General features: G+C 41.5%; 1 protein-coding gene across 1 annotated transcript in view; it reads right to left on the reverse strand.

Moving 5' to 3' along the window:
- lrriq1 (leucine-rich repeats and IQ motif containing 1) overlaps positions 1 to 15,753 on the reverse strand; it is a 42,927-nt gene that overhangs the window by 1,596 nt on the left and 25,578 nt on the right. The window contains exons 17-19 of the mRNA XM_024380088.2: positions 5,811 to 6,012; positions 5,137 to 5,197; positions 4,475 to 4,595 (exon numbers count right to left, since the gene is read on the reverse strand). Coding sequence (XP_024235856.2) covers positions 4,475 to 4,595; positions 5,137 to 5,197; positions 5,811 to 6,012 — 384 coding nt within the window. The remainder of the gene's footprint in view (positions 1 to 4,474; positions 4,596 to 5,136; positions 5,198 to 5,810; positions 6,013 to 15,753) is intronic.

The raw sequence follows: 15,753 nt of genomic DNA on the forward strand, positions 1-15,753 counted from the left end.
GTACTTTATAAACTTGATCTCCACTATAAAAATCATCTTGACATTATCTCACATTTCTTTTAGACTAACATTTAGTTTTCAACAGCAGAAATTTATATAAACCTTGCTGTCTGTCTCTCCGACATTTACAACATTGTTTCAATATTCAAATTCGATCTCCAAATGTCCAATAGTAATGAATGTGTCGGGAGTCAGATGAGACAGACAGACAGGCAGGCAGCTTTTCTCAGGCAGTCGAAATCATTAATCAGCATAATTTTTATGGATATATACAAAGAACTACCAATAGAAAACAGGTGAAATGAAATGAAGTGCAGCTAGTTTGAAGTCTTTCCAGCTTCCGTTTGAAGTGTATGTGGTAGCTGCGTTGTTGGTTAGCTGTCGAACAACAGTATCCTGACGAGAGAGCACATTTTCTATGCCAGGTGAAGTCGCTCATCATTAGCTTATTGTTATGGATGTAAAACAGCTTAAACAAATGCGGCTACCTCATTGTTATTCTGGCTGCACTGTTTGACATGACTGTAAATTAGCCATAGTTGGCCAGCTAGCAAGCAAGGGATAAGAACGTTGGCTGCCAGTATGGCAATGGAACATTTAGAACGAACGACTGGATACAAAACAAAGACTGAATGACTGGGTCACGTCTCTGGCAACGGAACCGATAGAACGAACTACCAGCCGGCTTGGGTAGCAACTCAAGATTTGCGTCGGGAATATATCTTGTGGAAAGATGAAATAGTATGAAGAAATTAATAAAAATAATGTTTTTAATGAAAATAATGTCATGACCAGCCAAACCACACTTCTTAACACCCGCCCGCTTAGCCGCACCAATGTGTTGGAGGCTACCGAAGTCAGCCTGCAGGCATCTGGCTACAAGAAATTGCTAGAGCGTAATGAGCCAAGTAAAGCCCCCGGCCAAACCCTCCCCTAACCCGGACAATGCTGGACCAGGATGTCCATGTCCCATCACTCTCTAGCAACTCCTTGTGGCAGGCATGCACATTGACTTCGGTCGCCAGTTGTACGGTGTTTCCTCTGACACATTGGTGCCACTGGCTTCCGGGTTAAGCAAGCAGTGTGTCAAGAGGCAGTGCGGCTTGGCAGGGTTGTGTTTCGGGGTACGCATGGCTCTCGACCTTCGCCTCTCCCGAGTCTGTACGGGAGTTGCAGCGATGGGTCAAGACTGGAACTACCAATTGGATATCACAAAATTGGGGAGAAAAAGCAGTAAAAAGTACAAAAATAAAATATAATAATAATAATATTTCCCTTCATTGGAACTAAGAGGCCTAGCCCGAACCATGAAACAGCCCCAGACCATTATTACTCCTCCACCAAACTTTACAGTTGGCACTGTGCATTCGGGCAGGTAGCATTCTCCTGGTATCTGTCAGATTCATCCGTCAGAATGTAAGATGGTGAGGCGTGATTCTTCACTCCAGAAAATGCGTTTCCACTGCTCAGGAGTCCAATGATGGCGAGCTCTACACCACTCAAGCCGAGCTTGTGTGACCTACCACTTCACGGCCGAGCCGTTGTTGCTCCTAGATGTTTCCACTTCACAATAACATCAATTACAGTTGACCAGGGCAGCTAAAGCAGGGCAGAAATTTTACAAACAGACAGCCTATGACGGTGCCACAATAAAGTCACTGAGCTCTTCAGTAAGGCCATTCTATTGCCAATGTTTGTCTATGGAGATAGCATGGCAGTGTGCTGGATTTTATACACATGTCAGCAACAGGTGTGGCTGAAATACCCGAATCCACTGATTTGATGGAGTGTCCACATACCTTTGTATATATAGTGTACATATAGCGTACATTATAGCAACTACTTTGTATAGCCTAGGCTACCACGCTGAAATGCATGGACAGCTCCTCATGCAAAGTGTATGTACTAAACTCTGTTAACGGGAGGCTGTAGGGGAGGCTGTTCCATTTCACCTGGGGATCAAAACTAAGCTCTCCAAACACAAGAACAAAGGGAGCGTGTCTGTGGGCATGATGTGTTCCACGTGTACCAGCCACAGTGAGCCAGACGAGCCCCACACAGGGAGCTCAGCAGTGGGGAGGATCACGAGGAGGTGGTGGGGGGCTGGAGCACAGCACACATTACAGGTACTGACCAGCTCCCAATATCTGCATGGCTGGTGTCCCATATAGTGTATCATAATCTGTATGTCTATTTTTTTATGATTCATTGTAGGGAAAATATAACTCCCTCACACACAATTTTATCTCTACACATTTATTGTCAGTCAAATACCTTTTTGAAGGTACCCTAGCGGATAAGAGCGTTGGAACAGTAACCAATATTTCGCTACTTCAAATCCCAGAGCCGACTAGGTGAAAAAAATCTGTCAATATGCCCTTGAGCAAGGCACTTAACCATAATTTCTCTAGTAAGTCGCTTTGGATAAGAGCTAAATTACTAAAATGTAAATGTTTTAAGACTCCCTTTTTATCATTAAACCATGCTAAATATAATATTGAGTATCTGTGGCTACAGCTTATTTCCATCTGAATGGTTTGATCCTTCAACGTTTTATTGAAAACACTCAGCCAGCCACAGGGGTCATTTTGTGCTTGTTTGGAGAAACTATTCAGAACTTATGTGTCGAAATGTTGGAAATAAAATATTTATTTATTTGTTTGTTCCGAATCAAAAACAGAGGACAAAACAAATCTTGTCTTTATTAACACACATGTTGGTAATTTAGTTGCTATTTTCAAGGGTCATGCTATTAAAAAGTAGGTAAATAAATAAACGGTCGCACATTCCCTCGACCGCTGTGACCAAACAAATCGCTTTCAGTCATTTTACTCCCATTAGCTTTGAATGGGAACAACATTGAGGCAGTAGATAGGTAAGTTAAGTGGTTTCTTCTGCACAAGTAATGAAAATATTTAGTGGGGCTGAAAACACACTTCATGGCTCCGCCCCAGCGAGCAGTGGGTATCACATTGCAATAGGTTATAGAGTTTTTACATGGTCTTTACTGCCATGGCAAGCTAAGTGAACCCCTGACTTTAAAGCTGGATACTTTGATATAGTCTCTATACTCCTTCAGAGTCAAATTAAATAATTCAATTTTGAAATAACTTTTAGATATTTGGCTAATTAAATGCAGTTTCCCAGTTTATGAAATATCAAATTGGCTTTTGAAAAATAAACCAGTCTTACACATACATACATATTTCAATTTACTAAGTGTTGTTTGATCACAGAGCCGCACAGAAAGTCTCTCTCTTCACCCTGCTCTAGGTCCTACAACAACGTGCCTTTATCACGCAGCGAGTCACTGCCCTCGTGGATATCATTTAGTAATCATCATCGGAATCTAATTTAGCTTCGTTAGGAAGGAACAGTATTTGTCTTCTTTTTTAGATTCCTGCAGCTTGTTTAATCTGGTCATCTGTTTGTTTCCTGGCTGTGTCTGTCAGAAGCATCTTTGTCACTCAAACTCCTGAGCGGAAGGCTGTCTGACAGAAAGGCCAGTCATTCTTCTCTGAAAATGACTTTTTTGCCTGTTTCTTGTCGAGGAGCAGCGCTCTGTCCCCTTCCCGACCCAAGCTCCCGATCGACCCGGGGCACTAAGCCGGACCCGTTATCCCTGCTCTGCCACACACACACATATACACACACACAACGCAACAGATGCATACACACACACACACACACACACACATTGCACATACACAGACAGAAATAACACACACACGTCATATTATCATAACCTACTATTCATCAGATTTATGACAGTAGTCTGTTTGGAACGTGTGCTGGCCAGGCAGCTCATCTCATCCTAAAGCTACAGTGATTACATTTAGATCATTGACAAAGTGCTTTTCATTATACAAGACTTATGTCTTTCTAGATTGGTCCAATGCTCACATGTGCCTGATATCATACCGCCTCTCACAGACACATATCTCGGCTCTTACTTTTCAGTGACTTTAAGTGACAGAGAATGTTCTGTCTTTAGTGACATTTAAATGGAGGGCCTAAAAAATATTCCTGCTAACTTACACCTAAAAACCAAATCATGGAATAAACATTGGAAAGGAACATTTTTGATTTGCTTGCAAAGGACAAATATTCCAATCAGGAAATCTTCGGAATATATTAACAAATTGACACATTTAATTATGCATGAAATAGTGGTACACACACACAAAACGTGTATGTTGAACTAAATGTTTAGTGGTGCGTAGATCCAGCAACAGGTAAAACAAGACAAAGCATTTGGGAAGGTAATAGGTGGGCTAAATAGTAGCTTGGTTGGGGTTAATAACATTTAACCTCATTCAATTCAGGAAATAAACAGAAATTCCAATTCCAAATATTGCTCATTCATATGCATTAAGGAAAATGTGAATTGAAAGTTCAGTTTACTTCCTGAATTGAAATGGAATTGACCCAACTCTGCTAGATAGTGAGTCTGAAGAAAAAATGTAAAACTCACTTAGTTGCCCCATAAAGTTTCTCCGAGCTTCATTGTGTTCTTTGTGAGGCGGGGAGGTTGACGTTCCGCTGGCCCGCGACATTGGGGCCTGGTCTGGACCTTCTCTGTACCCTGCTACAGCCTACAAACACACACACACACACTGTTCAAATAAGGTCAAACATAATTTTTCTCACGCAACTGGCCCCAACATTTTGAAAACATTCAACAGCTAACTACGCGCTCATGTGCTCAAAGCAGAAAGGCAGTGTGTAGCTGAGGAAAGGGAAAGGGGGTGGTTAATTCAAACTGCACAGGGAGACCTGCGGTTTTCAACTTCAAAGAGTTGACGAGCATCAATATCATTCTCTGTTCTACATAAACCACACTGCACTGACACTGGTATTTCTACAAATCAAATTAAAAAATGGCCACGAGTTGATCAAATTGAAAGTGTCGTTACACTGGAAATAAGCCTTTTGAAAAAGAAACGTCTTAAACGCTAGGCGGAGTGGGAAACGAACTATGGAGTGAAACTTAAATATGAACTTGAAATGTCAACAATGCATGCTTCCATGGACTTTCTCCGCAACCAAGATACAGACAGAATGAGAGGCAATTACTCAGTGAAAGTGAATCAGTCGTTGCTGGAATGTAACAGCGAGTCAAAATAAATAGCTCACCACGAGCTGCACTCTGCCTCCTTTCAGTATGTCTGGGTCAATCTCTGGGAGGAAACCATCACTGGAGACAGACAGAAAGGTTTCAAAACTCTGCTATTAGTGGTCGCTCTCCAATAGCGTGGTGGTTTCACTCCAACACCTCAGATCTATCACAGCATAAACATCAGATCAGTGGCATTACTGGCTTCCATTTAACTGCTATCATAATCCCAATGTCTGATTTCATATGTTATAGCCCTCCCCCCATTGCATTTGTTACAGCTCCTAACAGTCCCCCCAAAAAATGCTAGATATTAAAAGTAAAATTAAAATGGTCTGTATTCTTGTTTTGCATTTAAATATATTTCCTAAATTAGAATTTCTGCATAAAGCATTCATTTAATTGTTTTAAATGTTCTTGGGACATAATGTTCTAAAACAATGATTCTAGAACATTAGCCTTTATAATGGGCCAATACTTTCTGCCACTTCGGTTAATTTCTTATGTAATAAACATGTAATATCCCTTTCATCCCCATCACCTGCATATATATATATATATATATATATATATATAAATCTACAATAATGTAATCTAACCTACTGTCCATCATTGTTATTCTTCTGTATGTTGAACATGAGTTGCAGACATACAATATCATGTATTGGTGCATATCAGGTCTAGAGAACCTCACCTCTCAGGGCGTCTGCTGTCAGAGTGCACAGGCTGGGTGTGGAGCCACTGGTAAGTGCGTTCCTGGTTCACCAGCGTTTGGTCCACTCTCTCTGTTGCGTCCTGGTTCAACAGCATTTGGTCCACCCTCCCTGGTGCTTGCTGGTTTAACCGTGTTTGGTCCAATCTGCCTGTTCCCTCCAGGGCTAGTTCTGCCTGGTGAGCTGCACTTGACAGAAAATATATTTTGGTAAAACATCCCTGGTGACAACAGTTACAAGAAAATCACAGAGCTGCTTCCCTACACAGTCCTGCTGCTACAACGTCAACCAGGTGCAGAGACATCTTAACAAATGATGTGAGGCATAATTTATATAGGAGAGAGAGAGCGATTGTGTTAACACATGCACACCAACACCATATTTCCTATACAGTGCACTACTTTTGACCAGAGCCCTAAGGGCAATACACTACATAAGGAATAGGGTGCCATTTGGAACAGGGCCAAGGATAAATAAACAGAGGGAGCCTGGACTGTGACAAAGATTGACAAGTCGAGCGCTAGGCTAGGTTTTCCTCCCGAGCTGTAAGAGACAGATCAGTGCTTAGCTAAAGCTCACAGCGTTTATGTTGGGGCTTAAGGTAGCCATTTGTTTGGAGGGCTCTGGGGGCATTACTATAATACACTCGGAGTTGCTGAATGACGCAACAGCCAGGAGAGGTTGGGGGTCCTTTCATGGTGTGTGTGTCTATGTGTGTATGTGTGTGTGGTTGTGTGTTCTTGTAAAATTAAATTAATTTGAGCAACGTATCAAATAGAGAAAGCATTCAAAGATTTACGAACAACTCTGAAAATCCCATAATAAAGGCCGTAATTGAAAGTAAACATTTGCTCCCCGTTCACGGCCCGCCAACATACTGCCGACAGTAATGCTGCCTAAGATGGCCGTGAATTGATAAGGAATTTTGACAGCCCGGTGCTGGAACTAATGACGCATTTATTTAACTCATTTTCATGCTTTCGCCCAGCAGTAAAAAAGTAGAAAAGGTTTCATTGCTGGCAGTCATCAAGGGTTAATTAAGAACCCAGTAAAACGTCAAGTGATGGAAGCTCCCCCGGGGTAGTAAGGTCAGGAGATGGTGTTTCACACTTCCTGGAGCAGAAAGTATAAGTGGCATGTTTTAGTAGAACATAAAAAATACAGTACTAATGTATGTTTTACATAGTTTTTAATACTGCATTGTCCTATAGTAAACAGTGCCTTCGGAAAGTATTCAGACCCCTTGACTTTTTCCACATTTTGTTACGTTACAGCCTTATTCTAAAATGTATTTAAAAAACAAAATCCTTATCAATGAGGATGACTTATGTACTGGGTTTGACCAGGCCACAGATAGCAACAGAGATGTTTTTATCTTGGGTGATTTTAATATAAATTGGAAGGATCACAATAATTTGAATTGAACAAAATTGATGAGATATGCCAAGAACTGTGGTTTGAAACAAATGGTTAATGATACTACTAGATCTTCAATTAAGTTGGGTCATCATTCAGACACATGCATTGATCTGATTTTCTGTAATATACAATTGCAATGCTTAAAAGCCAGATCAATACCAGTGGGCTGGACAGACCATAATATTGTGACCAAAACCATGAACACCAAGGTTCCAAAGAAACCCCTAGGATTGTGGTCCAAAAACATTTAAAAACATTTAATCATGAGCTATTTCTAAATGATTTGGCTGCTGTACCCTGGGAGCTGATTTATCCAGAGGATGATTTAAATCACCCTACAGAATGTTTTATTGATTTGCTCACTGAGGTAATGGACCATCATGCCCCTATATGAAAGAGTACAGTTGGGGCTCGTCCATCTCCATGGATTGATGATGAACTGGGTGAGCCTTTTTCTCAAAGAAATACGGCAAAAGTCTTAGCAGCCAAGTCAAAATTAGAAATTGATTAACAGAATTATAGAACATTACGTAATTATGCAGTTAAATTCAATCAAAAGAAGAAAAAAACATTTTACAACAATGTGTTTATTGATTGTAAAAATGATTCTAAAAAGGTATGGAACACAGTTAAGGGCTTACTTGGTACATCTATCTCATCATGTCCATCTAGTGTGGAGGTTGACGGGAGAATAATAACAAAACCAGTTGATGTTGCCAATCATTTTGCAGATTTTTTTTACAAAGAAAATTAAATTACTGAGCAACAATGTAAACATACATTCTTCCAAACAAGCTATTGTACAATGGATTGATGATCATATTATGAGCATCAATATCTGCTCTTTTAGTCTACAATCCGTGTCAGTGGAGGAGGTGTTAAACCTATTGAAATCATTACCTGATGGTAAATCTACATAGTCTTATGGACAATTTTTTGCTTCGCTGTGCTGCTCCCAGATTGCAGTTCCACTGAGATACACATTTAATTGGTCACTTGAAAAGGGAACGTTTGCAAATGTGAAAATGCGAAATTCGCAAATGCGAAACTGTGTCCTATTCCGAAAGACTGCAAAGAACCCATTACTCCTGCCAATAGTCGACCAATTAGTCTACTCTCTACACTCATTAAGATATTGGAGGGTATTGTGAGTAGACAAATATGGGAATACATGGAAAAGAATGATCTGATTACAGCCAATCAGCATGCTTATCGCAAAAACCATTCCACTACCACTGCATTGGTTGACATGACTGACCAGTGGCTCAATGCTATGGATAATGGCAAGTTTGTGGGTGTACTATTTTTAGATTTCAGTGCAGCATTTGATTTAGTGGATCATAAAATAATTTTGACAAAATGAATGCATTATGGTTTTAAGGAGGTAGCATTGAATTGGGTACAGTCATATCTAACTGACAGGAAACAGTCCACCTATATCAATGGTTAATTTTCTACCCATCATGCGTTAAACCGTGGAATACCGCAGGGCAACTGTCTTGGGCCACTTCTTTATTTAATATATACCAACGATCTTCCCTATGCCTTAGCTGAAACTCAAGCTACTATATTTGCAGATGATACTACAATTTATGCAGCAAGACAATCGGTTCAACAGGTACAGCAAGCTTTACAAGGAGATTTGGAGAATATCAGGGAGTGGGTTTGCCAAAACAAACTTGTTTTAAACACCAAGAAAACCAAAGTTATGTTGGTCTGTTCAACTAGGAAAAGGCCAAAACAGCATGGGATACAATTAAGCATGGGAGGAGTACAAATTGAAGAAGTGGCAGAAACCAAACTATTGGGAGTTCAGCTAGACAACTGCTTATCATGGTCGTCTCAAATAACTAATTTATGTAAAAAAAAAACTATATATTAAAACAGCATGCATAATCAGAAGGATAGCTAAATATTTACCAGGAAAAATTCTTCAGCAAATAACACAAGCATTAATTGAGAGTCAGGTGAACTACTGTTCTGTGGTCTGGGGAAATGCATCATCAAGTGAAGTTAGGAGGCTGCAGAATGCACAGAATAAAGCAGCAAGGATTGTTTTAAGGCGGATATATGGTTCTTCTGTTGCAGTCATGCGCAGTGTTCTTGGTTGGTCATCAATCGACAAGATAATTGAAAAAAAACATGCTTATTTGATTTCATAATATACATAATTTAAAACGGCCAAGTTCTATTCACAACGGTATTCAGTTGGTAAGAGACAGACATTCCGTAAATACAAGGAATAGACTGTCCACCATCTATGCGTTATCCAGACTGAATTGAGAAATAGGCAAAAGAACATTTCGATTTAGAGCAATAAAGAAATTGAATAAATTAACTGAGCAAACTAGAAACCTTTCAATATATACATTTAAACATTATTTTAAAACTATTCAAATATAATACATAGAAATGTTGTGGGACTATAGTAGATGAAGAATCAATATTTTTTAGATTGAGTATTTATTGGGTCATTATGTTAGTATATTATGTATGTTTGTAATAGTGTGTTATATGTGAAAATGTGTTCGTATTATAAATTGTATTTTAATGTTTAAGGACTCTTGGAAGATTAGTCCAAATGGGGACTAAAAGAGATCCAAATCAAATCAAATCAATCTACACACAATACCCCATAATGACAAAGCAAAAACAGGTTGGCATTTTTGCAAATTTATAAAAACAAATTTAAAAAATGGAATATCACATTTACATAAGTATTCAGATTGTCACGACTTCTCCCGAAGTCGATGCCTCTCCTTGTTCGGGCGGTGCTCGCCGGTCTTCTACCCATCATTGATCTATGTTTCATTTTCCATTGGTTTTGTCTGGTCTTCTTACACACCTGTTTCCAATCCCATTCATTAAGTGTTGTATATTTAACCCTCTGTTTCCCCTCCTGTCCTTGTCAGAGATTGTTTATTGTTATGTTCATGTTTTATGGATTGGTGTGCGACGGGTTCTTGTACCCACATTTATTTTATAATGGACTTTGGTTTTGGAGTTTATGTTTTAAGTTATTCAAATACTCCAATTATACCAAGTTTGATTCTCCTGCTCTTGACTTCCCTGCCACCTACATACACGACGTGACACAGATCCTTTACTCAGTACATTGTTGAAGCATCTTTGGCAGCGATTACAGCCTAGAGTATTCTCGGGTATGATGCTACAAGCTTGGCACACCTGTATTTGGGGAATTTCTCCCATTCTTCTCTGTAGATCCACTCAAGCTCTGTCAGGTTGAATGGGGAGCATTGCTGCAAAGCTATTTACAGAGGCCTCTCCAGAGATGTTTGATCGGGTTCAAGTCCGGACTCTGGTTGGGCCACTAAAGGACATTCAGAGACTTGTCCCGAAGCCACTCCTGCGTTGTCTTGGCTGTGTGCTTAGGGTTGTTGTCCTGTTGGAAGGTTTACATGAAGGATCTCTGTGTACTTTGCGCTGTTTATCTTTCCCTCGATCCTGACTAGTCTACCAGTCCCTGCTGCTGAAAAACATCCCCACAGCATGATGCTTCCATCACCATGCTTCACCGTAGAGATGGTACCAGGTTTCCTCCAGACGTGACGCTTGGCATTCAGGCCAAAAAGTTACATCTTGGATTCATCAGACCAGAGCATCTTGTTTCTCACTGGCTGATAGTCCTTTAGGTGCCTTTTGGCAAACTCCAAGTAGACTGTCATGTGCCTTTTACTGAGGAGTGGTTTCTGTCTGGCCACTCTACCATAAAGGCCTGATTGGTGGAGATGGTTGTCCTTCCAGAAAGTTCTCCCACCTCCACAGAGAAACTCTAGAGCTCTTGACCATTGGGTTCTTGGTCACCTCCAAGACCAAGGCCCTTCTCCCACGATTGTACAGTTTGGCCGGGCGGCCAGCCAAACTTCTTCCATTTAAGAATGATGGAGGCCACTGTGTACTTGGGGACCTTCAATGCTGCAGAAATTGTTTGGTACCCTTCCCCAGATCCGTGCCTCGACACAATCCTACCTCTACGGACAATTCCTTCGACCTCATGGTTTGGTTTTTGCTCTGACATGCACTGTGGGACCTTATATAGACTTTTATTTAATTTAACCTTTATTTAACTAAGCAAGACACGTGTGCCTTTCCAAATAATGTCTAATCAATTGAATTTACCACAAGTGGTCTCCAGTCAAGTTGTAGAAACCTATCATTGATGATCAATGGAAACAGGATGCCCCTGAGCTCAATATCGAGTCATAACAAAGGGTCTGAATACTTTCCCTCACCCCAGGCCCATGTCAAAACATAGTGGTACTCCTTCCACCTTCCCCTCACCCCAGGCCCATGTCAAAACATTCTAGTACTCCTTCCACCTTCCCCTCACCCATGTCAAAACATACAGTTACTCCTTCCACCTTCCCCTCACCCCCAGGCCCATATCAAAACATACTAATACTCTTTCCACCTTCCCCTCAACCCCAGGCCCATGTCAAAACATACTGGTACTCCTTCCGCCTTCCCCTCACCCCCAGGCCCATGCAGTTCCCTGTCCTGATCCATACATAACCCTCCTTCCACTATCCCCCTCAACCCACCCTCACACCCTGTCCTGTTCCCCTGCTCCAGGACAGGAGGAGTCACGCCTGTTAAGTGGGGCTTTTAAACACATTATCCAATCTCTCTCTATCGAGGCGAGGGGGGCAAAAGGGAGGCAGGGGGAGCCCTGTCTTAAATGATATCTGAGAGAGAATGTGCTCATTCAAGGGGGTGCAAGGGGGAGCCTGGGACAGTCTGGATGGGGAGGTGGGTGTGGTCAGGGTCACGTCCTGCAGCTACCAAGTCGTAAAGGGGAGGCACGTCGTAGGCACTTTAGAGTAATTCAGAACAAGTTGTGGATGCGGGTGGTGGATGACTGTAATCCCATGGCTCTGGATCCGAAGGTCACGTGTTCAAGCCCAGTTCAATCCTATCTTTTTCACCTATCCCAAAGTTAACCCTTAACTTAAAAACATATCAACATTTGACATTTGGATACATGGAACGATACTGAGCAGAAGGAGCAACCCAGGGTGTCAAAAACCCTTCGAAATTTGACATTTGAAGCAACTTCGAAATTTAACATTTGGAGAAACATGGCTAAACATCAGAATCTTTAGTCAAATTGGTAAAACCATGAGATCTTGTTGGTTAAACTGGCCTCATGGGATCTTCATAGATTTCACCAGAAGCCAATATGAGCTTCTCTCTCTCCCTCCCTTCCCCCTCTCTCTCTCCTTCCCTCTCTGTCTCCCTCCTTCTCGCTAGCGCTGCCTCCTGCCCAGCCATGTCGTGGAGATGACCCTATGGGGATATGCCGTTGTGAGTTCCAGCGCCAGACTTAAAGCAGGAGTGGAGGAGAGGAGGAGGAGGTCAGCTTTTATCATAGTGCTTGTCTCCTACTTTCCTTCGCCCAGGGGTCAAGCCTTCACCTCAAGAGAGCAAACCACACACGGTCACCCAGCGGTCAACAGGCAGGCGGCGCAGGCCACAGACACACACACACACGCAGGCCACAGGCACTATGATAATAACAGTCTTTATTAAGGAAGGTGAGACGGCTGAGCTGGCTCCTGGTCTGCTCCAATTCACGCACTAGCTACATGCATGCACTATATCCAGTATAACTTTGCAAATGTAGTATTTTAGGCGTGACATTTTTTTTCAAGTTTTCCCAATATAATACTATTTTGGATTTAACATTTAAACCCAAATTTGCATTCCCAAATCCCATAAAGTGAAAATGTAGGATGTTGTAGGAAGTTGTTAGTTCATAGCCGTTCAGAAGGAAGGATTCAGAAGGATTCTGGGTAAGTCAAGCATGTAGGAGCCGTTCCCTTGTTTCGTTTGTTCAATTGTGTTGTTTATATATTCAGAATATATTCAGAATGATATTATTGTGATTTGTGAAACTAAAACAACAATCCTTATCACTTAAGTCTGTGTTATTTATCTATATGCAACAGTATCAAATCTACAAAGAAAACAAAAGAGAGATACAAACTAATAGGTTACTTCCATCTAATTGTTCATTATGAGTGCTTGATGTGGGGACTTCAATCACTGAGGTAACAGTCAGGTACACACCCAATAAACAAGTTACTAAACGATTAGACATGGTTGAAGTAATTTCTGTATAGTTTGAAGTGCAGGTGAATTATTTCAAGATTCCTTCACCCCGATGCTAAATTCAGATGCTAAATTCCCTGTCAAGCATGTCAGAAGCAGTCAATGCACAACATTCATGTTAGGAGTGCCATAGAGACATGCATTCTGACAAGCAGTCAATGCACAACATTCATGTTAGGAGTGCTATAGAGAAATGCATTCTGACAAGCAGTCAATGCACAACATTCATGTTAGGAGTGCTATAGAGCACAACATTCATGTTAGGAGTGCTATAGAGAAATGCATTCTGACAAGCAGTCAATGCACAACATTCATGTTAGGAGTGCCATAGAGAAATGCATTCTGACAAGCAGTCAATGCACAACATTCATGTTAGGAGTGCCATAGAGAAATGCATTCTGACAAGCAGTCAATGCACAACAATTCTTGTAATTGCGGGAAAAACAACAGTTTTAATGGCCTTTGTTAAAAAGAGGAGGATTCCAGCTTTCCATTCCTAATTAACTTTTTTCTCAACTCCTAAATATGTGTGAACTGCACCATTTTAATTCTTAAGAGTCTAAACTGAGTTGTCTAAGCTGACATATGGAATTGTTTTAAGATGGTCATACCATGAGTCATTTAGCTATTTGATTAAAAAATGTAGGACCCCTTTAGGTATAAAAAAGATATATACAATATTGAATTTGGCCTTTACTACTATAGCCCATAGAAACACATTGAATAACACATTCATAAATGGCAAAATAAATAATAAGGAATAAGGTTTTGAAATATCTGTCCTATATCTAGGAGGTATAAGAATGCTCAGGAAATATATATATATATATATATATATTTTTTTTTTTACACATATTTAACCCCTTTTTTTTGGGTAGGCACAAAACTACCATCATACTTCCATTCATTTTTAAACGGGTGCCGGATGCCTTCAGACGAGTCCAGTGACACTTGTGGGGCAAAATGGTGAACACCATCATGTTCGTGAGAATCTCCCCTTTCCACAGTGGGGTCACATTAGTTTGTAGCCTAAACAGTTCGGAAGCTACAGGCAGAAGTTGGCACATTGACAGTACCGATTTCAGACGAGTCCCGTGGTGCTTGTGGGGAGTCGTAGAGCACCATCGTATTCGTGAGAGTCTCATCTTTCTATAGAGTGGTCATAGCTACAGACGTTTTCATAAAAATTCAATTTTTTGGGAAGTCTCATGGTCTGACAAACACCGCTGTAGCTCAGCCACTTTCCCCATCAGATGCGGGAAGCCGCCATAGGCGGATGTAGTGGATTGAGATGCAGTCCATGCAAAAAAACAGATATCTCTAGTTTAAACCCAGATTTTTTTGTAGGGGTATGGTTAAGCACGTTGCTGCTCCGCTATTCACTGTGATTGCGTAGGGGAGAGTGGTACTAAATGTAACAAATCATTTTACCAACATGCTGTTGGGCTTATTTATGGAGGTAAACTCACTGTCAACTGCGTTTATTTTCAGCAAACTTAACATGTGTAAATATTTGTATGAACATAAAAAGATTCAACAACTCAGACATAAACTGAACAAGTTCCACAGACATGTGAATAACAGAAATTGAATAATGTGTCCCTGAACAAAGGGGGGGTCAAAATCAAAAGTAACAGTCAGTATCTGGTGTGGCCACCAGCTGCATTAAGTACTGCAGTGCATCTCCTCCTCATGGACTGCACCAGATTTGCCAAATCTTGCTGTGAGATGCTAACCTCCACTCTTCCACCAAGGCACTTGCAAGTTCCCAGACATTTCTGGGGGGAATGGCCCTAGCCCTCACCATCCGATCCAACAGGTCTCAGACGTGCTCAATGGGATTGAGATCCAGGCTCTTCGCTTGCCATGGCAGAACACTGACATTCCTGTCTTGCAGGAAATCACGCACAGAACGAGCAGGATGGCTGGTGGCATTGTCATGCTGGAGGGTCATGTCAGGATGAGCCTGCAGGAAGGGTACCACATGAGGGAGGGTCATGTCAGGATGAGCCTGCAGGAAGGGTACCACATGAGGGAGGGTCATGTCAGGATGAGCCTGCAGGAAGGGTACCACATGAGGGAGGAGGATGTCTTCCCTGTAACGCACAGCGTTGAGATTGCCTGCAATGACAACAAGCTCAGTCCGATGATGCTGTGACACACCGCCCCAGACTATGATGGACCCTCCAACTCCAAATCGATCCCGCTCCAGAGTACAGGCCTCGTGTAACGCTCATTCCTTCGACAATAAACGCAAATCTGACTATCACCCCTGGTGAGACAAAACCGCAACTCGTCATGAAGAGCACTTTTTGCCAGTTCTGTCTGGTCCAGTGACGGTGGGTTTGTGTCCATAGGCGACGTTGTTGCCAG

Source organism: Oncorhynchus tshawytscha, linkage group LG19 (genome assembly GCF_018296145.1).
Source record: "Oncorhynchus tshawytscha isolate Ot180627B linkage group LG19, Otsh_v2.0, whole genome shotgun sequence".
In the NCBI taxonomy this organism is placed as follows: domain Eukaryota; kingdom Metazoa; phylum Chordata; class Actinopteri; order Salmoniformes; family Salmonidae; genus Oncorhynchus; species Oncorhynchus tshawytscha.